This window comes from Brassica napus, chromosome C3 (assembly GCF_020379485.1).
Source record: "Brassica napus cultivar Da-Ae chromosome C3, Da-Ae, whole genome shotgun sequence".
Lineage (NCBI taxonomy): Eukaryota > Viridiplantae > Streptophyta > Magnoliopsida > Brassicales > Brassicaceae > Brassica > Brassica napus.
The window spans coordinates 66505974-66530911 of record NC_063446.1 but is presented as its reverse complement, the minus strand read 5'-3'; the positions used below and the strand labels follow the sequence as shown (position 1 = coordinate 66530911).

Below are 24938 nucleotides of genomic sequence, written 5' to 3'. Positions count from 1 at the left end.
CGGTACTTGGCTGGCACGTATATCTCTGGCATCTTTCTCTCACGCCACAGTTCTCTCTCCCTCCATGCTTATTCCGATGCAGATTGGGGTGGCAACAAGGATGATTACACTTCTACTGGTGCATACGTGGTATTCTTTGGCCAACACCCAATATCATGGTCTGCAAAGAAACAAACAGGCATAGCGCGATCCTCGACTGAGGCTGAATATAGAGCTATTTCTGCTGTTTCTGCGGAGGTTCGATGGCTTTATTCGTTACTTCGAGAGCTTCACATTCCACTCGTCTCCACTCCGACGATTTATTGTGACAATGTTGGGGCCACTTATCTTAGTGCAAACCCTGTTTTCCATTCTCGCATGAAGCACCTTGCCCTTGACTTTCATTTTATCAGGGAAAAAGTTCAGAATGGTACTCTCCGAGTGTCACATGTGTCGTCAAAGGACCAGCTCGCTGATGGACTCACCAAACCGCTACCAAGGAACCGGTTTCAACTTCTCTTTTCCAAGATCAGACTCACTAACCGTGCTCCGTCTTGAGGGGGGATGTTAGGATAATGATGTATCATTATCAAGATAACCATAGTTTAAGATAACTGATTGTATTTATCTTGTAGATAACTACGAGCATTAGATAAGGTCGACTTGACTCTATCTCTTGATCTCGACTTGTATAAATAGAGAGCTGTAGACATCAATAAACTCAAGCTTTCACAATACTAATCTAATACTTAACACATGGTAACTTTTTATTGCATTTAGTTTGGTTCTTATTTTTAGATTTAAAATATATCTTTGTAATTATTTATAATTTAATTTATATTATTTAGAAAAAAAATTAAAATTCTAATGTGGTGATTAATATGAAATTGCATAAATAAACATGATCATTAATCTTTTAAAAGCACACACACATTTATAAATATTTACAAATAAATTAATACTCATAGTTGGTTATAGTTTTGTTTTCATTTTTTATAAATTATATTCATTTTTAATTTGTATTCATTAAAACAAAAAAACCTTTTTTGAATAATATAAAATATAATATTTTAGATTATTTAGTTATTATATTTTAGGTATATTTGATTACATCATTTCTTTTTGCATTTAGTTTGAACTGTTTTTGTTCTAATTATGCTAAACTAAGATTAGTTTATTTTGTTTTGTTTTTTTCGAGTAAAATAAAAACATTTTTGTAAAATTTATATATGCTATTTTTGATAAAATTAAGAATTTTTTTAGAAAAAGTGTTGAGGAATCAAAGTTTCCTAAACAAACCGAGTCATTAATATTTTGAAAGTTCATTGATCAATTAGTTTTTCAAAACTTCATGATATTCAAAAATTGAAAAGTTTGATTCTATCAATTTGGTCATGATCGAAAGAAAATAATAATTTTAATTTTCAAGTTCACATCTCGCATAGTTTGAAATATATATTTTAAGTCATTTGTAACACAAATACTGTTTTCAATTTTAGAATGTTTGGTTTATACTATTTCAAATATTTTATTTAATTTTTTTTTGAAACATGATCTAAAATTTTAAGTCAAACACAAAAATAACTCATGTTTTTTTGAAACTTTTTTTTTTCCTATTCACCCTAGAAGTTAGAGCTATTCACGAAAATGCCGTTATAATTATTATTTTTTCTTAAATAAGTTTTTTACCTTATCATCCTCATCTTCACAAAGTATTTACAATATTGTCATTATCATCAATACACTAACGACAATGAACAAACAATTTGAAGTTCTTAATGCACCAAAGTTTCAATTTTTACTCTGCATATCTCATTACTTATGCACACAAATCACATCTCTTTCACCCTATCTTCAAATTCATCCAAAAAACCAAGATTTTGATTCCAAGCTTTGTAAGGTTCATAGAGACGTTGAAGCTCATGATTCGTGGTCATTAACGATTTGGTAGCTTTTGTAGTGAAGTTCTTGGTGCTTGGAAAAGCTAAGCAAGTCATCTCACATGTTCAAGGTATGAAATTGTTTTTTTATCTCAAATCTGTTTGCGAAAACTTTCAGAAGACTTCGGAAAGATTTTCAGAAGACTTCGGGAAGAATTTCAGAAGACTTCGGGAAGAATTTCAGAAGACTTCGGGAAGAATTTCAGAAGACTTCGATAAATGTGTTCTCTGAATATGTATATTCTGTATCAGTTCGTGAAGTACTACAGGAGGTAGTACATGCGTGTGTCATGAAGATGGGCTTAGTTGAAGTTTGTATGTTGTGATGTCCGTGGGCTTGTTAAGCTTGGAGAAGAAGCAATATGTTTATTGGAAGATTTACATTAAGTGTAATGGATATTACTTGAAGAGAAAAAGGCAAGAGAGTTATTCCTTGGGAGAAAAAGGAAAGTTGCTTAAGTTGCTTTTGGAAAAACTTGGAGAGCAAGTTCTGGTTATGTATACATAGAGGACGTGCCTCTATGATGAGAGTCGTCTGTGAAAAAAGAAAAAAAAAGTCGAGAGATCATTGTTTGGTGCTTGTGTGATCAAGCCTTTGGTGTCACTGCTCTGTGCTAGGTGCTGACGTAGTTGGTGAAGTACTTTCGAGAAGTTGGAAGATTGAAGTCTAGATTCAGGGGGAGTTTAGCTCGGGATCGGGAAGATTCTGATAAACAAAAGTCTAGGCTCTAGGGTGAGTTTTAGCTTAGGATTGGGGTAATCCTAAAGGATTCTTGTAATAGAAAAGATTGGTGTAAGACTCTCTTGTTCTAGTGAATTCGAAAAGAGAAAAACTTGTGTCTTGTTTATTTCTACATTTTACTCTGGCCTCACTGCATTAACATTCTTCATCAAAAAAACTTCCCTAGAAGTCTTCTAACTTTCCTTTATTAAGAAAAAACTGAAAAACTCAAAGAAGACTTCTTGAAAAGTCTTCTCAGATAAACATGTTAGTTTTGCAATTGACCAAAGTTTGTCAGAAATTTGACTTTTTATAGAAGACTTCTCGGGAAAAACTTCTATAGAAGTCTTTTGAAAGTTTTCCCGAGGTCTTTTCACTGTCGCAAGAAGTCCGCGTGGATTATTTTTACAATTAAAAAATAATAGTAAAAAATTAATATTAATGAGAAGACTTCTTGATTTTATTCTAGATTTTATTCATGTGTATTAGTCTATATTTGGGCTCCTGAATGAAAAATCCATAACTTATTTGGTGATAATTATGAGATTTCAAATATTTATGTTTACTAATGTTTCTAACTAATATGGGGAAGTCTTCTATGTTAGATCTTTTGGTTTGATGTATGCTTTTAACTTTCAAAAGTGTTAAATAACTTCAAGTTCAAAAGTGTTAAATAATTTCAAGAATATCAAGTCATGTGGTTTAATGTGTCTTATTAGATCGTAAGATATACTTTTTAATTTACATGAGATTTAAAATTTCATCTTTCATATAAAATTCAAGTTTGATCTTTTGTGAATTTGACTAAGTTTTTTATGAAGTCTCTCTCTCTTAGTTTTAATAAATTTGACTAATTTTTTGAGTTGTTGTGTTTTGTTATGGGTGGGTAGAATGGTTAAAAGTATTTTTGTTATGTTTTATCAATAACTTCAATAATGTCAAGTACTTTTTGCAAAACATGAACATATATACCAAATTCTTTCGATTAACATCACTTCAAAGTTTACAAAAGAATTCACAACTAAAATAGTACACATACAAATCATAAAACAAAGCAAAAACAAAATATTACACATGGAGCTAGATATCATTCCTCAACCTAGATAACTTGGACTCCACTCCACTTGACATCATTCTTTTGTACCAGTTTGGGCAAAAGACTTCCGAAGACTTCCCGAAAACTCCGTGGGAAGTCTTCTAGCATAAAATAAATTAGAAGACTTTCGAAGAAGTCTTCCAAGAGTCTTTCGAAAGTCTTCCAAGAGTTTTCTAAGAAGTCTTCCAAAGTCTGACTCAGATCTGAAAAAAATCTGCATATTCAAAAACATTTAAATGGCCTCAAAACGCAGAAAGGTTCAAAAATAAAATGTTAATGCTTAAATTAAACAAACAAATCCATTACGTTAAATCTATAACTTTTTAGATTCTAATATATAAAACCCACAAAATACATATCCAAAATTTGTACCATTTTGGGCACAAAGCTTTGGAAGACTTCCAAAAGACTTGGTGGGACGTCTTCTCGCATAAAATGCATTAGAACAGAGTCTTCCAAAAGTCGTCCAAGATTTTTCTGAGAAGTCTTCTAAAGTCTGACTCAGATCTGAAAAAATTGCATATTCAAAAACATTCAAATGATTTCAAAACCGAGAAAACTTCAAAAAAAAAAATTTATGCTTAATAATAAACAAAACAGTCACATTAGACTGAATCTATAACTTTTTAGAATCTAATATGTAAACACACAAAATACATATCCAAAATTTGTGGAAAGACTTTCTGAAAACTTTGTGGAAAGTCTTCTAACATATAATTCATTAGAAGACTTGCCTAGAAGTATTCTGAAGAGTTTTCCGAGAGTCTTCTGAAAAGTCTTTCAAAGTCTGTCTCAGATCTGAAAAACCTGCAAGTTCAAAAACATTCAAATGGCTTCAAAAAAGTGAAAAACTTCAAAAATATAATTGTATTGTTAAATAATAAACAAAACAGTCACATTAGGTTAACTCAATAACTTTTTAGAATCTAATATGTAAAACACACAATAATAAATATCCAAAATTTATAGATCTACCTTTGAAAGAGTGAAAGATGAGAACTATGTAATAAAAAACCTGCAGAAAAAAGATAAATTACTGAGAAGACATAAGAAAAAATGAAAAATGGATTTAAAGTTTAGTGTTTTGATGTTCAAAGAGATCAGAGAGAGGTTGGAGAGTTTTAGAATGAGAAACAGGAAGAAAACAATATGTAAAGTTTAGTGTTTTTGTTGCAGCCATTTGACAGCAAGAAAAAAATATGTAGTTTTTCTTTATATATGGAAACAAAAATTCCAATTATGTGAAATATTTTTGATACAGAAGACTAAGAGAAAACTTCTTAGGAAGTCTTCTAAACCCTGCAATCAACACAAGGAACAAGAACGACCTTACCGTGAGTCTCAACAGCCGATGTGTGGTGAACCAATAACCCAAACAAATCCTAGAATCAAGCATGCTCTGATACCAACTTGTAAGACCCGATCCTGGATTCCTCAATCCAATCAGACCACGGCTTACCTATCCATTCTACGTAGTTGATTTCTTTACTTCTCAATTCAAGTGTAACAATTTACTTATACTTAATCAAGGTTCCGCGGCGGATGTTTATACAATCATGTTCAAATAAAGGCAAATAGTTATTTCATAGATAGTAAATGAGATCCATACATCATCCATTCGTCCATACTACTACATTACAATACTTAATCAATCATAAGTTCACAGTTTGCACAATAGGCTATCAATACTTCACACTTATCAATAATGACCCAATCACCACACATCTTCTCATGGCTGGAGCCCTCACGGTGCCTTTCCCTTACCACGGTCCATGTCTGTACCTGAACCAAACACAACCACAATACACAAGCATATGATCAGATAACCTAACACAAGAATCTATCATTGCATGGTTGGTTCCATAACTAATCATTCAATTTCTCTTTAGACCCAATTCTGGCCGATTTCAAAAGTGATCTAAAAACTAAATAAAATTCACTAAAACTCATGATAATTCTCAACTAAGAGATTCCCATAATCAGATTCCAAGGAATCGATCCAGAACATATAGATCTTGATCATGATCAGCCCGGCCAAGGCAAAAGGCTTCATTCCTGAACCGGCCAAGGCCAAGGGCTTCATTCCTAAACCGGCCAAGGCCATGGTTCAGTACCATAGTGTCTGATCCATCAGACTATACCACAATCACATAGGATATAAGATAACTAATCAGAAAGTGGAAATGGGTGTAACCAACAATCCGATCAGGCCATAGACTCAGGCGGTTTGGCGCCGGCTATGCCCAATGGACTGCAACCAAGCCACTAACCTTAGGGGTTCATTTTCCAGGCGCTGGTTCCTTCTCCTTCTCCTTCTGTATGGTATCCATTTTCCAGAACTTGTTTCACACGATCAGAGCTTGGCCGGAACAGATCAAACACCACCACAACCGGTTCCTCTTCAAGTCGCCGGCCCCTCTCTCTTCTTCTTTCTCTCACGATTTCTTCATGGTTTTCCCTAGGGAATTTGATGCCCAAAATCGACCCCAAGGGTCTGTTTATATATAGAGAGAGAGAGCCAATAACTGCCCTGGCCGGTCAGTTACAAGCGATTGGGCAAGGAGTTGACACTTGTCCCTTTGTGCCTTTTCGTCCATAACCGCCCAGAACCGTCCCTAACCGCTCCAACTGCTCCCTTGGCAGTTTCCTCCATCGAAAACCATCCCCCAGGCCCTTTGCCAAAGCACATGGCCCCATCGTCCCACCAGAGCCGTCGGCACGGCCCGGTAACCGCTCGGACCCTGCCACACTGGTCCAGACCGGAACACTCCTACAAGCTGAGATGAGCTGGCCCCCAACTGTACCCAGCTGAGTGAGCTAGTTAATCAGCTCCCGTGAGCTGGCCAAGATTGAATGAGCTGGATTCACACTCTTTCCAGCTGTTTGAGCCTGAACCAGAACTCGTCCAGCTCCCTAATCACTCGTCCAGCTCCTTTAAACTTGTCTCCATCGTTTCCTGGTTAAGTCTCAGCTGTTAGCCTTCCTTAACCTTCAGTTTGGCCATGATACGCTTGTCTTAAGGTCTTTTAGACCTGACTGGTGCGTCTCCTCGGACCATGGCCTGTCTGGACGATCCTATCTAGGATCGGGGACATGACAGAGCAGTGCATGGATTCTTCAAAGGCCGTAGAGGTCTGCGTCAGGGAGACCCCTATCTCCATATCTCTTTGTTATTGCTCTCAAAAACCTTTCCCTTATGCTTAACAATGCTGCAACAGACTTGAAGTTTAACTATCATCACCGCTGTGGCGCTGCCAAAATGACCCATCTTTGCTTCGTTGATGATCTCTTAATCTTCCTAGATGGATCTATTGAGTCTCTTTAAGCCGTCCTGCAGGTCCTCAAGGATTTGAGCTTCGATCAGGCTTGGCAGTAAGTGTTCAGAAGTCGTAATTCTTCTCGTCTGGACTAACCGATGCTGAAAGTGAGCTAATACAGTTTACAACTGGAATGCCACAAGGTACCCTGCCTGCACGTTACTCAGGAGTTCCACTCTGCACAAAGAAACTGCTGTTATCCAACTGCGAAGTGTTAATTCAACAAGTGAAACTGAAGTTCAGTTCTTGGAGTGTAAGAGCCTTATCTTTTGCGGGACGTCTCTTACTGATCAAGACGGTCATTGCTGGAATAACGAACTTCTGGTGCTCATCTTCTGTGCTTCCTAAGGCGTGCATAAAGAGAATAAATTCTCTGTGTTTACCTTTTCTGTGGAAAGGAAACATTGAGAGCCATCACTTAGCAAGGGTCAGCTGGGATCAAGTGACAAAGTGATATACCATGGGTTTGACCCATTTTCATCCATGGTATATAAGTGTTTTACTATCTATATATTATATATTCTATCCTAATAGGTATGTTTTCAGGTTCAGGAGTATCTTGGAGTAAAGTGATGATTGTGGAGCATTTAGAAGCTTAAAAGAGATTTCATCCGAGCTGACCATTAGAGGTCGTTACGAAGAAGAAGCAATCGTTCGACGCACATCCAGTGTCGTCGATCGATACAGAAGAGAAACCTCGACGATTGAAGATTATGATCGATCGATGTACATCCTGTACCATCGATTGATGTCGAGACGCGAGATGCGCGACTTGGTTCCACCCAACTTTAAACCCAAGGCTTCACCAAATTACAAGATTACCCCTGACGAGTTTTTAACCTAATAGCTATATACTTGCCTAAGTGTTAGGAGGCAAGAGAGCTTTTGGCCACCATTGTATTCTTATTTTCAGCAGAGAGTTTTAGGAGTGAAAATCATAGAGAGATTTGTGATTGGAACTCCATTGATTCATCCATTCTATTCTATGCAGTTTTTATCTATATTTTGTGTCATGAATTGCTTAGCTATGTCTGAGTAGTTCACTTGTTAGATTCAGGGTTCAAATAGGTTAGAGGGATTACCCCCAACTATAGATTTGCTAAGTTGTGATATTCATTGATTGATTGTTCATTAATGCTTGTTTTAGCCTTGCTAACTAGAACATGAACCTAGGAATTAGCATGAGTCAAGCATCCTTGACCATCATGTCCTGAATCTAATCTATCATGCTAGGATTGCTAGAGAGATGCTAACCGCTGATCTAGGAGACTAGTGAGCATTATCAACCGGCGCCTAGGGCTTAGCTAGAAGCATCGATCGATATTGTCTTCTGACAATTGATCGATATTGCGAAAGGTGTATCGATCGATATCCCTATAGGATCATCGATCGACACTTTCTTGTGATCAAAAGACGACAGTTGAGATCCAAGATCTAGTTAGTTAACCAGTGAAACATTGCCATCGCTGATCACAGTGATTAAGGAGTTGAGCTCTAATATATCATGCATGCAACTGTTATGCATCTATAGGATTATAATCTCCAACACCTGAATAGAAACCATGCATGTAATATCTTCCAGTAAGTTACACCCCCAATCATCTTGTTAGTCGAGCAATAGACTTGCTCAATTAGGATTGCTATTTACTTTTAAACCATAAAACAACAAACACTTAGAATTAATAATTTGACTAGATTTAATAGTTTCCCTAGCTCCTTGTGGATTCGATCCCTAAGTATGGCAAGTGAACCTCTTATTTGAGAGAGTAATTCACTCCTTAGGGTAATTTGAGTGGTACCAAATTTGGCGCCGTTGCCGGGGAGCTTTGATCGCCATTAGATTTAGTGTTATTAATTCTTATTCTTTTCTCTATCCCCATTCTTACACAAAATTTTTTTTTGTCTTTTCAGGTGCATGCCCAGCAATACCAGAAGCAACAAGGACAAACACCTGCTATTCTCAGAAGATCCTGCTCACTTGGAACGAACGATCCGCAAAGACCAACGTTCCACATCGCTCGACGCAGCAGCTTTCACGTCGACCGATTCTCACACCCAACCATCGACCGACACCCGACCTTCATCGTCGACCGATCTGCATCGTTCGACATCGATCGATACTACACCGCGTACATCGATCGAGCATCAGTCGCGAAACATGGTTGCGATTGTTATTCTCAGACAGGACGAGAATGGAAACATGTATGACCAGGATGGTCATCTGCGTAATGCAACAGGTCAGAAACTAGACGCTCAGGGGAATGTAATCCCTGATACTGATGCTACAGGAGCTGCTCAACCTGTAGAAGAGGCTGCTCGACCTAGGGCACTAGCTGACTACAATCGTCCAGATGAGTACTACGCGAACAGGTCAGCTATTTGACTTCCAGAGATTCAGAAGCAGAATTTTGAGCTGAAGCCCCAGTACTACACACTCGTGTCGCAGATACCCTACTCTGGGTTACCGCACGAGCATCCTATGGACCATCTAGAGAGGTTCGACGATCTTATCGCTGCTATTCGTATGGATGGAGTCCCCGAGGACTACCTATTGTGCAAGCTCTTCAAGTATTCTCTGACTGGAGAAGCGATGCATTGGCTTAAGCAGCTACCCAAAGGATCTCTAACATCCTGGGCCGACATCAAGAATGCTTTCTTGCGAAACTTCTTCGATGAGGCACGCGCTGAAGACTTAAGGAGCAAAATTGCTACATTCGCGCAGGAGACTGGAGAGTCTTTCAAAGATGCGTGGATGAGATTCAAGTTCTTCCAGTGAGACTGTCCACACCACGGATTCAACGAAGTGCAACTGCTGAGCACTTTCTTCAGAGGTATCGCCTTGAGGTATCAGATGGCTCTTGATACAGCTAGCGAGGGAAACTTCAACACCAGGAATCTGGTGGAAGCTTTGAGACTGATAGAAAATCTAGCAAACAGCAGCAGCACCAAGAACACTGACTTTAGGAGGAAGAAGTCTGTTGCATCCCTAGGAAAAGAGCAGATGGACGAAGTTAGAGCAAAGTTAGATGTGGTTCATGAGCTTCTTAGGAAGCATGTCTGCTCAGCTGAAGGAGAAGTAGTTGTAGACATGGAATGAGAAGAAGATGTGAACTACATTGGAGGTACTGGATTTCAGAGTTCTGGATACCAGGGTGGAAACAGAAACTTCTATGGCAATGGTCAGAGCAGTAACCAGAGTTCACAGTTCCAGAAACCTTTCAGCAACAATAGCAGAGGCTATGGAAACTCATTTTACCAGAATCCACCACCACAGACTCAGGAAAGAAAAATTGAAGCAATGCTTGACAGAGTTCTGGGAGGACAGCAACAACTCACTGTGGACTTCAATGGGAAGATAGATTCCGCCTACAACAGTCTGAACACGAGAATTGAGACCTTAAGGACTCAGGTGAGGAAGCTTGAAATGCAAGTGGTTTAGACTGGAGACACTGTAAAGAGGCAAGAAGCCTTGGCTAGAGAGGCAGGAGTTGAGAAAGCAAAACACCACGTAAATGGCATCATAGATGATGATTTCTGGCAAGTGGTGAAGCATGAGAAGCTTGGAGAAGGAGACATTGAAGTTGAAAGCTCCATGAGTTTTGGCCGATCACTTTGGTGTCGACCGATGTCAATGGATGCACATCGCTCGACAGACCATGACGAAGATCGATCGACGGATTACTCTAACCATCGATCGACGTCATCTGCTGAATCGACTGCGGAGTATAGTGCAGTTCGGATCATGACTCATGGGGAATTCGCAGAAAAACATCCTTTCTACGTCAAAATCGATCGACGGCATGAGCCAGCAGTCGACCGACAGAGAGAGACTGATATCGATCGACCCCCCTCACCTCCCATCGATCGACGGGCACCTCTCACCTACCGAGTGCGATTACCATCTATTGATAGTGACCAAATCAACGCACTCAGACTACCACCTAAACCTTCCAAAACCTACAACGAACCCTTCAGACACTACACCAGAGCCTATGAAAGTTGATGAGGCAACTGAAGGAAGAAGGTTAAGGAAAAGAAAGGAGAAGATTCCTAAGAACCTTAAGAGGGAAGCTAGTGAGAAGGAGATGGATGGTTTCACTAAGAGAGTTCTCAGAATCCCAGTGGAGAAACCTTTTGATGAAGTTTATTAAACACACCGGTTGTGGATATTCTTCAGAGAGACTACGGAGACTGAGGAGGACATTAGGAGAATGTTTCATCATGTCAGGGAAATGATGAAACTAAGAATCACATTGAAGAAGAAGAGTGGTCCTGGGAAGTTCGCAATACGATGTGTGGTGAAGGGTATTGAATTTCCCCAAGCACTTTGTGACACAGGAGCATCAGTAAGCATACTACCTAGGGTTATGGCAAACCAGCTGGGTCTTAAAATAGAGCCTTCATCAGAATCTTTCACCTTCGTGAACCTTTCAGAAAGAAGCTCAGGAGGCATCATAAGAGACCTTGAGGTACAGATTGGTAATGTCCTTGTCCCAGTAGATTTTCATGTCCTGGACATCAAGCTTAACTGGAACTCTTCACTTCTGCTTGGAAGAGCTTTCCTGGCTACAGTAGGAGCTGTATGTGACATGAACACCAACAGATTGTGTCTGACACTGATAAATCCAGACGTCCACTATGACCTAGTTCGAGTTGTGAGACAACAGGTCAACCTCATGGAGCTTGGAAATGATCTTGGCTACATTGCAGCATGCCATTGTGGAGCAGAGTACGAAATAGAGTACTCGGAATCGATCGATATTCACATTGCATCATCGATCGATTTCAATGAGTCACCGACGACCGATGAACACTATCCCACGTCGCTCGACGGGAAGCATCCAGTAGACCACTTCACATTAGCAGATTAGTTTTATCCAGACTTTCCCTTTCAACAACCCAACAAAAAAGGACGTGATGACTATTCCATAGACAGTTGGGCAGACAGTGGACTCCATGAAAGTTTTGCAGTAGAGACTATAATTCTTTCATCCAATGAGGATCCTACTGAGGAGTATGATGAGGATTACTGGAAGGAAAGAGTTATAGAGATTGTTATGCAGGATGAAAGATATTCAAGACATTCCTTCAACAACACATCTCCACCATCGATCGACAGAGTCTACTCAGCATCGGTCGATACCCACCCCCATCCAGCAAAACGATCTTATGCATCGATCGATACCACACCAGGTACATCGATCGATATTAAAGCCGCCGCCTTTGAAAAGGAAAAAGGGAATATTCCAATTCCAAGTAGGTTTACCAGTACCTATATAAGGAGTTTTGCACCCTAGATTACTTCTCACGACACCATAGCAGAAAAGATGAATGTTCCCACAAACAAATCAGAAAGAACATCAAGGAAGAGCATTCGATCCAAAAACCCTAATTCAGCAGACAAACGTCTACCATCGATCGATGTTGATACTGGAGTATCGATCGATACTCCAGTATCAATCGATACTCCAGTATCAACATCGATCGATTCTCATTCTAAACCTAAACTTTCTTTATTTACTAAGAAGAATATGAGTATTGATTACGGTTTTCTAACTCCTGATGAATTTGGTATTTTCAGGGACCCAGATGGCCATGCAAGAGCTATGGATGGGAGAATTCTACAAGTATCCAGAGAGATCATAGCAGATATTCTTCAGTTGGCCAATGGACTAGATAACTTGTTTATGCAGCAACGCAGCATTCCAGACAACATCCCAGCTGTTCCAGACGAACATCCAAGGGCCGACACAACAGAAATTGGTTCACACCAATCGTGCCAACCAGTAGGCCAAACATCGATCGCCAAGGATGCTCTTACATCGTTCGACAGGGCACCTTCACCATCGATCGACAGACGTTACGAATGTGGACATCGCGCGTATGACATCTATGGAGCCAGAAAGTTCAGATGGGAACAGAAGGATGAATATGGTGTCTACAGAGATGAGTTTGGATATGCAAGGAGCGTAGCTGGTGAGATGATCCCTGTTACCAAGGACAACATCAGAAAAATTCTGGAGTGAGCATCCCTATTTGAGGAGAGTCACATATGTCTTCCAGAACATGCTACTTCTTTCACACCTACAAAACTGGCACCAGAGATCTACACCAAGGATGAGATTAATGAGATGGTGACTGGTATTTGTGGAGCTCAGGAAAAACTAGGAGATGAACTCAAGACATTGGTAGATGACGCTTATCAACCTTTGGACAGAGGTTACAATGAGTTTTTCAGAAGTATGGCACAGATGAGGACAGAGATTGAGAGTATGCAGCACATTCTTGAGAAAGAAGCTACGACATCACCATCGATCGACGCCAACAAAGCAACATCGATCGACGTCAAGCCATAAACATCCCAGATTCCTGCAGGACCGGAAAGTTTGGCAGAGAATAAGGACGAATAGGAGATCGCATACATCAACACGAAGATTAACGACGTATACAACACCCTCAACAACAACGTGGACTGGTTAAGCACAAGAATTGATCTGCTACAGCAAGATTTGGACACCATTCGCAAGAAGGACCAACAACCAGCCACATCGATCGATAACTGCACCATCACATCGATCGACAGCAAGTTCGCAGCCATAGAAGATATGTTACAAACATACGAGGAGATGCACGACCGTTTCACCTCACCTATCATGCGATACTTGGACACCTTGTCTACACAGATGATGAATGTCCAGAGGGACATTGGCACGCTTAATGATCAACATGGTTTCCAGGAAGAATGTTCAACATCGATCGATAGGTTCCGCAGGGCATCGCTCGACGTCAAGAAACCTACAGAACATCTTCCCTACACAGCAGCATAAGTTGATCAGATCACATCAAAGCTTTACACAGCTATAGACACCATGGAGGACCGTTTTTGAGAAGTGGTGTGATGACATCTACTTTCCATTCGACGTCAGACTCAGTGGACTGGATAGCCATGCAGAGTGGTCACAGAAGGAAGTCAAAGCCATTCAGAGGCAATTCGCATCTCAACACCAGATATCAACATCGATCGACAGAGAACGCTCCAAATCAATCGACAGTAAGGCACTAGCATCGACCGATAAACACTTAGTCGCATCGATCGATACCACGTCTACGCCAGACGCCGAGCAGCTGATACAAAACAAAATGGAGTCAATGCATGAGGAACTGAACGAGCTATCAGCATACGCCTACGACAAGATATGATGGCATTCGTTCAGCATTGAAAACACCCAAGAAAGGCTACAAAACATCTCAAATGCAATACATAAGATGGATGAGAGATGGACCAGAAATGATGAGGCCACAAGAAGTTTCATTGCAGCTTGGTCCAGAATGTGCAGAGATGAGGTGGATGCTTGTTTCCCAACAAGTAGCTGTCTTTCCACCAACTAGCCACACACCTCCACAGTCAAGCTAAATGACTATAACAAAGCGCTGAGTGGGAGGCAACCCACTATTAGGTAATTTTAATTGGTTTTCTTAGTTACTAGTATTTACTTTCGTTTTCATTCTTTCATATTTATTGCAAGACCCAAGTAGGATGATCACCATATCGACCGTGGACGAGACATCGACATCGATCGACCTACAATCACATACGACGATCGATGCATACCGATGCACATCGATCGATTCCCACTCCGGTCAGGTTTATCTTCCTAACTTGTTACATTGAGTACTTATGATTTAGTTTCCACCATAACTCCGACTGTGTTACACTGGGACAATGTAATTTAAGTCTGGGTGGAGGTTTACTGATATAATTTATTCTGACTCTTATAAAAAGATTTTTAATAAATTATGCTTAGCTATGTGAAAGAGACTATGATCGTATTATTGATTTATACTTGAATGTCTAACCACTCTTTAGCACCATTCTAGATTTACTGATTGCAGATAGTACTAAAGATGCTAAAGTGAATCAACCTGTCAACTATACACACTTGCCTTGATTGTTTGAAGGAACCAAAGCTGACTTCCAATACTAAACCTGAGATAATCGCTTGTCTTGGGGCTTGGTATACATGGGATCGGATTCTTCAGACAAGTCTGGAAAGTAACGCCTTATGTAGATTCATTTATCACATTTCCTTTCTCTATTTCGACCCTAGAGTAGTTAGTTGGTTTTTATCTTAAAAAAAAACAAAAATTTTTTGAAATTTATTACTTAATTAGGACTTATGATTTAGTTAGGAGGAATCTGAACATGACTTGGTGGCTAAAACCATTAAGGCTTGATTCATAAAGATTCCAATAAAAGAATTCGAACGGGACTTGGAGGCGGCAATCTTCAAGGATTGTAGTGAACTGGGATTGGTGGCAACCACCATTAAGTCTTGATTCATGGAAGCCTGTCCAATCTTGGTCACTGATCTTGCAATATAAGCAGACTTTGACTCAAGAGAAAAATTAGAGAGAGAGAATTTAAGAACTAACTTTTACTTGTAATTTCAGTTACTTGTCTGAAAATCCTTGCATCATGTGATCGGTACTCCCAAGGTAAAGCATTCACTTTTATATTTATGATAATAAATGAGGTTAGTAGAGGAAAATGTCAGACATGATTTGCTGAGTTGTAGACTAGTTGAATTTGGTTGCTAAGCTAGGATAATGCATAATGTACTTTTGTGATTAGGACTTTTTAGATGTGGTTTGCGAAATTGTAGAGGTGATGATTTATGTGTTTTAAATCTATAAGTCCCTGCTGTTTTCAAACATCTTTCAGAGAAACTGCCTGTTTGTTTTGCTTGGGGACAAGCAAAATGGTAAGTTTGGGGGAGTTGATATACCATGGATTTGACTCATTTTCATCCATGGTATATAAGTGTTTTACTATCTATATATTATATATTCTATCCTATTAGGTATGTTTTCAGGTTCAGGAGTATCTTGGAGTAAAGTGATGATTATGAAGTATTTAGAAGCTTAAAAGAGATTTCATCTGAGCTGACCATTAGAGGTCGGTACGAAGAAGAAGCAATCGTTCGACGCACATCCAGTGCCGTCGATCGATACAGAAGAGAAGCCTCGACGATTGAAGATTATGATCGATCGATGTACATCCTGTACCATCGATCGATGTCGAGACGCGAGATGCGCGACTTGGTTCCAGCCGACTTTAAACCCAAGGGTTCACCAAATTACAAGATTACCCCTGGCGAGTTTTTAACCTAATAGTTATATACTTCCTAAGTGTTAGGAGGCAAGAGAGCTTATGGCCACCATTGTATTCTTATTTTCAGCAGAGAGTTTTAGGAGTGAAAATCATAGAGAGATTTGTGATTGGAACTCCATTGATTCATCCATTTATATTTTATGTAATGAATTGCTTAGCTATGTCTGATTAGTTCACTTGTTAGATTCAGGGTTCAAATAGGTTAGAGAGATTAGCCCCAACTATAGATTTGCTAAGTTGTGATATTCATCGATTGATTATTCATTAATGCTTGTTTTAGTCTTGCTAACTAGAACATGAACCTAGGAATTAGCATGAGTCAAGCATCCTTGACCATCCTGTCCTGAATTTAATCTGTCATGCTAGGACTGCTAGAGAGATGCTAACCGCTGATCTAGGAGACTAGTGAGCATTATCAACCTGCGCCTAGGGCTTAGCTAGAAGCATCGATCGATATTGTCTTCTAACAATCGATCGATATTGCGAAAGGTGTATCGATCGATATCCCTATAGGATCATCGATCGACACTTTCTTGTGATCAAAAGATGACAGTTGAGATCCAAGATCTAGTTAGTTAACCAGTGAAACATTGCCATCGCTGATCACTGTGATTAAGGAGTTGAGCTCTAATATATCATGCATGCAACTATTAGGCATCTATAGGATTATAATCTCCAACACCTGAATAGAAACCCTGCATCTAATATCTTCCAATAAGTTACACCCCCAATCATCTTGTTAGTCGAGCAATAGACTTGGTCAATTAGGATTGCTATTTACTTGTAAACCATAAAACAACAAACACTTAGAATTAATAATTTGACTAGATTTAATAGATTCCTTAGCTCCTTGTGGATTTGATCCCTAAGTACTGCAACTGAACCTCTTATTTGAAAGAGTAATTCACTCCTTAGGGTAATTTGAGTGATATCACAAAACCAAAAAAAAAAGGACCGGGTGTTCGGGATCTTACAACTTCGAATAAAGCATGTATGTTGAAGCTGATTTGGCTCATGTTTTTCCAATCTGGCTCGATCTGGGTGGCTTGGTTCAAGGATACAATACTCAATGGTGATCTAAACTCCTTCTGGACTATTCAACGAAGCACGAGAGACTCTTGGTTAGTTAATAAATTGCTAAAGTTGAGGGGTGAAATATACAACTGGATCAAATTGAGGATTGGGAATGGTAATACATGTCGTTTTTGGACTGATAACTGGTCAACGTTTGGCTCCCTTAGAACTTTCCTTGCTCAAGAATCAACCTTCTCTCTTGGGATCCCGGAAAATGCCACTATCTCATCGTTATATAGGGATAACCACTGGTCGCTTCCTCAACCCTGGTCAGAGATTCAACTACAGCTCCATGTTTTCTAACAACAGTTCACTTGACAGCGGATGAAGATTATTATGAGTGGGAGCTTGACGGCGCAGTTTCAAAGAAATACTCAACGGGTCAGGTATATGCTCACCTATCTGGTCAAGGAGCTGTGGTGCCATGGGAACAGATCGTCTGGATCAAGGGAGGCATTCCTAAGCATTTGTTTTCTCTTGGCTGTTCGTCCTAAATAGGTGTCCAACAAGAGATAGATTACTGAGATGGGGCCTTCAAACCCCACCTAACTGTCTGCTTTGTAACTCATCACCAGAGTCGCGAGATCATCTACTCTTCCTATGCCCTTACTCTTGGTCTCTCTGGTCCTCCATGGTGCAGCGCTGCGGGTTAGTTTTTGAACAGCAATGGGACATGACTGTCAATCAGTTGCAATCACTTCATAGTCGTAACTGGATAGGAAGACTCATACTATTTACCTGGAAAAGCTGCATATTCTGGACTTGGCAAGAACGCAATAATCGTCTTCACCGTAGCTCCTTCAGATCGGCTGATGCTCTTCAGACTCTTATTTATCGGCATATAAGGGATCAGATCCTTAGCTACAGGGACTCAAACCCGAGACTCTCTTCATCTATGATGCAACAGTGGCTTACATAACTAACGTTTCTGTCTCCGCAGGTTCATCGCTCCTCTTCCGCGTGATGGAGACCTTCGACCTCCCCAATGCTTACTTCCCTTCTTGGGCTTAAGGCTCTCTTGTCCTGGGCCATTAAAATTAAAATACATTTCCTATATAAAATTTATATATTTCACGTTTATAGATATTTACTTTTTATTATTTATGTGAATTTTTAAAAAGGAATAGAAAGAGAAAAGAAATTAATTCCTAATTAAAAATTTATGGGGTAATAATAATATATAATTTTAGTATCTCAATTAGGTAGAAAATTAAATTACTAGGGATAATTTTGTAAATGATTATTGTAAGAAGTAATGTGAAATAAGCACATAAAGACTGGTTTTTCAAATAATATTATAGAGATAAATATTAGCATGACATATCAAATTTACACTTATTTTAAAACTAATTCATTATTTTATTATAATTTGTAAAATTATTTTTAAGAGTAACTGTAATAAATTATTTGATTATCTTAAAAGGAATTATGTCTGATAGTTTCACATATACTACACTGAACTAAGAACTTCATGTTTGACATTTTTTATACCACATTAAAATCCTTAAATAGGTTTATTATAGTTAGTATTTATAAATAATAATAAATTTAATATTACTTAATCAAACTCTAGATCTCATGACATAAAATATTAATGGAATATTAAACAAACCACTCAATTGAATTCTTTTTCCAAATATTTATTATTAAAAAAATTATATACTTACTTCACGGAAGAAATTCAAAACAAAAACTTATGTTGTTGTGAAGTTGGCCAAAAAGTTCACAAATTCAATAATTGTTTCGTTGAAACGAATGCAAAATTATCTATAAAATTGGTAGCTATTTTATATATTAAGTAGTTATGAGCAAATTGAAACTGGATTTTCTTAAAAGTATGAGCAAAATGAAAATCAATTATTTAACAATATTGTTTGTCCTGGTACATTAAGTAATCAGATTCAAGTAATAAACATGACAAAGAAAAATAGAGCCAAAAAGGTAGATGTCAATTATGAATTAAATAGGATACTTTGACTTAAAAACGTTAGAGACACATCAAAAAGGAGCATTTTGTCACGGACTGATTTCTTCGGAGCAATCAGGACGTGCGGCCTTAGCAACTTTCACCCTTGTGGTTTGCTAAGTCAGCCTTTCGGACAACTCGCTCAGCACTTAGAGAGAGTATGGACCATTTTTAGAGAGAGAGAGTTTGTAGAAGTGTTTTCTTATTAAAACTTGGTGTCCTTACAAGTGAGGGGTGATCCCCTTTATATACACTTTCTCTTCTTCAACGAACGGTTCAGATCAAACCGATCTAACGGTTGTGAAACTTCTTCTCAAGTGTTCCACAACCTTCTACACTTTTCTACACTTCTCCATACCTAAGATATTTTACAAAAGACTTAAAGCTTAAGAAAATACTTAGTGGAGTGGGCTTGATTCACCTTTGGCCCGACCCGATCTTTGGTTGTCTTCATGGACGTTTTGGGTTAAACCGGGCAGTGACATCCTCCCCCACTTAAGCCGGTGACGCCCTCGTCACCGTGTATGCCTTCAGCATTTCCCGGAATTGCCACAAGTCCTCTTCCGGTTCCCATGTTGCTTCTGCCTCTGGAAGTCCCTTCCACTTGATGAGAAAATGGGTCTGTCTCGGGACTCCCCGCTTCCTTACCTCCTTGGACGCCAGAACCTCTTCGATCTCCTTGTCATAAGACTTAGTCACCACGGGTGGTGCTCGAGTCGAAACCCTTCGGGTTTGGTCATCCTCATCAGCATGGTACGGTTTCAGCATGCTAACATGAAAGACCGGATGGATCTTAAGTGTATCCGGTAGGTCGAGTCGGTAGGAAACCTTTCCCACCTTGCCAACTATCTCGAACGGCCCTTCGTACTTCCGGATTAAGCCCTTATGCAGGCTCCGGAATGCCTTGAACTGTTGTGGAAGTAATTTCACAAGTACAAGGTCGCCCACTGAGTACTCCGAAGGCCGTCTCTTCTCATCTGCCCATTTCTTCATCCGTTTTCGGGATTTCTCCAAACATGCTCGGGCAAGGTCAGCATGTTCTTCCCACTGTTTAGCCATTATGAACGCTCCGGGACTCTTCCCTTCAATCCTTGGCGTGGCCAAGGTGTGCGGAGTCAATGGCTGCTGTCCCGTTGCAAGCTCAAACGGGCTCCGTCCTGTCGCCTCACTGCGTTGAAGATTGTAAGAGAACTGAGCTATGTCCAGCAACTTCGCCCAGTCCCGTTGGTTGGCGCTTACAAAGTGACGGAGATAACTTTCAAGTAAGGCATTCACCCTTTCGGTTTGCCCATCAGATTGCGGGTGAAAGCTTGTTGAGAAGCTCAGTTCCGTCCCAAGTATTTTAAACAGTTCTGTCCATAAGCGCCCAGTGAACCGGGGATCTCGGTCGCTTACAATGTCCCGAGGCAGTCCCCAAAGTTTTACCACGTTCTTGAAGAACGCCCTTGCTGCCTCTTCCGCAGTGCAGTCCCGATCACAAGCCACAAACGTCCCATATTTAGAGAATCGATCCACAATCACCAGGATGGATCCAAACCCTTCGGACTTAGGTAACGCACTGATGAAATCAAGCGAGACCGAGTCCCATGGTCGCTCCGGGATGGGTAGTGGCTGTAACAATCCCGCGGGCTGCTTGTTCTCCGACTTGTCTTGTTGGCAGACTAGACAAGTTTTCACATAAAGCTCCACGGTATCCCTCATCCGTGGCCAATAGTATCCAGCTTCGACAAGTGCCATCGTTCTTTTCTGTCCCGGATGGCCTGCCCATCGCGTATCGTGGCACTCCCGAATGATATCTCGTCGAAGACTTTCCTACTTAGGCACATAAAGCCTTCGACCTTTGGTGTAGAGTAACCCATCTTCTACCCAAAATCGATGCACCTTCCCCTCGTTGGATAGCTTCCCCAGCTCCCTAGCGACTGGATCACGTTCTAGTCCCTCTCGGATTCGAGCCATAATGGTCCCCTCGACTTGGCTCATCACTGCCAGCTCCGCCTTCCGACTTAGTGCATCGGCCACCACATTCACCTTTCCTGGCTTGTACTCCAAAGTGTAATCGAACTCAGCCAGGAAGTCTTGCCATCTTGCTTGTTTTGGGGACAACTTCTTCTGGGTCTGGAAGTAACTCGTCGCCACGTTGTCCGTCTTGACCGAGAAATGTGCCCCAAGAAGATAGTGTCTCTAAACTCGCATACAGTGGACTATCGCAGTCATCTCTTTCTCTTGAACCGTGTACCGCCGTTCAGTCTCATTAAGCTTACGGCTTTCAAAGGCAATTGGATGTCCATTTTGCATCAGCACCCCCCCGATGGCAAAGTCGGAGGCATCCGTGTGTAACTCGAAAGGGAGGCTGAAGTCAGGTAAGGCAAGGACAGGTTCTTGGCTTACTGCGGTCTTTAGTCCCTCGAAGGCTTCTTGGCACGGTTCGGACCAGTCCCATGTCTTCTCTTTCTTGAGAAGGTCCGTCAGTGGTGCCGCCTTTCTTGAATACCCCTCGATGAACCGACGATAGTAGTTGACCAGACCAAGGAAAGATCGCAACTCCGTTACCTTGGTCGGGGCCTCCCACTCCATAATTGCTTTGACCTTCGGTTCATCCATCTTCAGCTTTCCATGGCCGATAACATGGCCAAGGAACTGAACTTCTTCGGTGGCGAAAGTACACTTCTCTCGCTTCACAAACAACTCGTTCTCGCGGAGAACACGAAATACGGCCTGCAAGTGCTCCACATGCTCCTCCATCGAGTTGCTGTAGATAACGATATCGTCCAAGTACGCCACCACGAACCGATCCAAGTAGGGCTGTAGGATCTGGTTCATCAGGGTGCAAAATGTGGCGGGGGCGTTCGTAAGACCGAATGGCATTACCAGCCACTCGAACGACCCATACCGCGTTATGCACGCAGTCTTCTGCTCGTCCCCTTCCGCTATCCGGACTTGGTAGTAACCCTTCTGCAAGTCCATCTTCGTATAGACTTTTGCCCCACCAAGCCTATCGAATAGATCAGCAATCAGCGGAATGGGATAACGGTTCTTGATCGTTACCTTGTTAAGGGCCCGGTAGTCCACGCACATCCTCAATGAGCCATCATGCTTCTTTTTGAACAGAACCGGGGCCCCATAAGGTGCCTTCGACGGTCTCAGCTTCCCCGTCGATAATAACTCATCGAGTTGTTTCCGTAACTCTTCCAGTTCGGATGGAGCCATTCTATAAGGCGCCATAGATGGTGGTTTGGCTCCTGGCTCCAACTCGATCTGGTGGTCCACCGCCCTCCTCGGTGGTAGCCCTCTGGCAACTTTGCCGGCATAACGTCCTTGTTTTCCTCAAGGACGGTTCTGATGACTTGAGGGATGTCCTCAACGTTCTTGGGCTCATCCTCCACCTTCATCATGGCCAAAAATGTGGGTTCACCCTTTTTCACCCCCTTGGTGAGCTGCATCGCCGATAGTTGCCTCGTCTCATCGATTTTCTCTTCTAAGGCCGGAATCATGCACGGTGATCCCTTCTCTAGGATGCATACCGAGCTCAACGCAGGCATGGGTATGGCTGAGACTTGTCTCATGAAGTCCATTCCCAAGACTACTTTGAAGTCATCCATGGGAATGACTGAGAAGTTCACCGGGCCGCTCCAACTTCCCAACTTCATCCCGACTCCTCGAGCTACCCCATTGACGGGTTGAGCCTTTGCGTTCACCGTCTTCATCCAACCATCCTTCTTGGACAACTTGACCCCAAGTCTCACAGCTTCGTCTATCGCCATGAAGTTGTGAGTGGCGCCCGTGTCCACCATCACTCGGGTCGGCTTATCGTTGATCCGAGCTTCAACGTACATGAGCCCTTTACCTGTCGGCTTCACTACCGGGTTAGACTTCAGGGCGTTGAGAAGTTGCAACGACCCCATCTTCCCTGGTTCCTCTGCTGGAGTCTCGGTGTCCCGACACTCCATGATAGCTGATAACGACCCCATCTTCGGGCAGTCCTTCATTGCATGTGGCCCCTTGCACACAAAGCACCCTCCCTTCGGAATGAAGGACTTTTTCCTTGCCTCGAAGTCTTCCCGACGAGCACCCTTCTCAAAACTCCTTGAGTTGGATGGTCGGGCAGTATCCCGTTTTGCTCCCCCACCTTTGGCCACGACCTGCTCCTTCTTCTTCGAGGACTCGGACGGACCAGAGGTACGGAAGTCAACTAGCGACTCGGCCACCGCGATGGCTTCGTCCACCGTCTTGACTCCCCGACGCTGCAACTCTTGCTTGGCCCAAGATTGCAGTCCATCGGTGAAGTAGAACACAAGATCCTCCGCGGTCATGTTCGGAATCTGGAGCATGAGCGTTGTGAATTCCTTCACATAGTCCCGGATCGAGCCACGCTGTCGAAGTTCCCTTAACTTCTTGCGAGCCTCATATACGACGTTCTCCGGGTAGAACTGCCGCTTCAACTCTTTCTTGAAATCATCCCAAGTATCGATCCGGCATGTTCCTTGCTCGATCTCAGAATGTTTCCTTCGCCACCAGAGCATGGCTGTGTCCGACAGGTAGGACGTCGCAGCCTTCACCTTCGCATTCTCAGCCACAACGTTGAGATTGTCGAAGTATATCTCCATCTGCCAAAGGAAATTCTCGACCTCCTTGGCGTCCCGCACACCGTTGAACCGGTTTGGTTTCGGAAGTTCAACCTTACCAAAATTGGTTCCGCCAACGGCTTCAGCGTTTGCGCTTGCCCTCTTGACCAGCGTGATGTCTTCCTCCATCGCAGTAAAGCGTGCCTTCATCCCCTCGATGTCATCACGCAAAGCATGCATGGATCCCGTCACCAGCTCCTCGAGCCGAATGAACCGAGAGTCCAAGTCGGCAGCATTTTGCTTGACTTCCTCAAGCCCACCGAACACAACACTCTCCAGCTCAGTGACGGTATGCTCGACCCTCTCGAGCTTCTCACCCATCTCGCCCACAGCCACACCCAGAGCCTCACGAGAAACACTCTTTTCCCGCTGGGTGCCAGCACGTGTGGCCGTGGACTCCCTTCCACGCTCCTCCACGCCGGACTGTGAGCTCCCTTCTTTTTGTTTATCTCCCTTAGCCATTTTCTCCACTCGGCCAGAGTCTCCCCTTGTCTGGATCGTACCTCGGCTCTGATACCAACTGTCACGGACTGATTTCTTCGGAGCAATCAGGACGTGCGGCCTTAGCAACTTTCACCCTTGTGGTTTGCTAAGTCAGCCTTTCGGACAACTCGCTCAGCACTTAGAGAGAGTATGGACGATTTTTAGAGAGAGAGAGTTTGTAGAAGTGTTTTCTTATTAAAACTTGGTGTCCTTACAAGTGAGGGGTGATCCCCTTTATATACACTTTCTCTTCTTCAACGAACGGTTCAGATCAAACCGATCTAACGGTTGTGAAACTTCTTCTCAAGTGTTCCACAACCTTCTACATTTTTCTACACTTCTCCATACCTAAGATATTTTACAAAAGACTTAAAGCTTAAGAAAATACTTAGTGGAGTGGGCTTGATTCACCTTTGGCCCGACCCGATCTTTGGTTGTCTTCATGGACGTTTTGGGTTAAATCGGGCCGTGACAATTTGCCTGCATCTTAGGCAAGATATTTTACAAATTGGTCACGTGACAGGACATTAGTGTGTTATCGACCTCAGAGCTCCTACTTACCACCAGA

The 24938-nt window shown here is 41.6% G+C and overlaps 1 protein-coding gene and 1 non-coding gene across 2 annotated transcripts; both read right to left on the bottom strand.

The window, feature by feature from the left end:
- Positions 1-9741: 9741 nt before the first annotated feature.
- On the bottom strand, positions 9742-9849 carry LOC125584832. The gene has a single exon (XR_007321739.1). It is a non-coding gene; the product is annotated as a small nucleolar RNA R71 (small nucleolar RNA).
- Positions 9850-21077: 11228 nt separating this feature from the next.
- Positions 21078-24349, bottom strand: LOC106404241 (retrotransposon-like protein 1). Its single transcript, XM_048749920.1, is given in 2 exon segments — positions 21078-22520; positions 22568-24349. Coding segments are annotated over 2 exon segments (3225 nt in total).
- Positions 24350-24938: the final 589 nt, after the last annotated feature.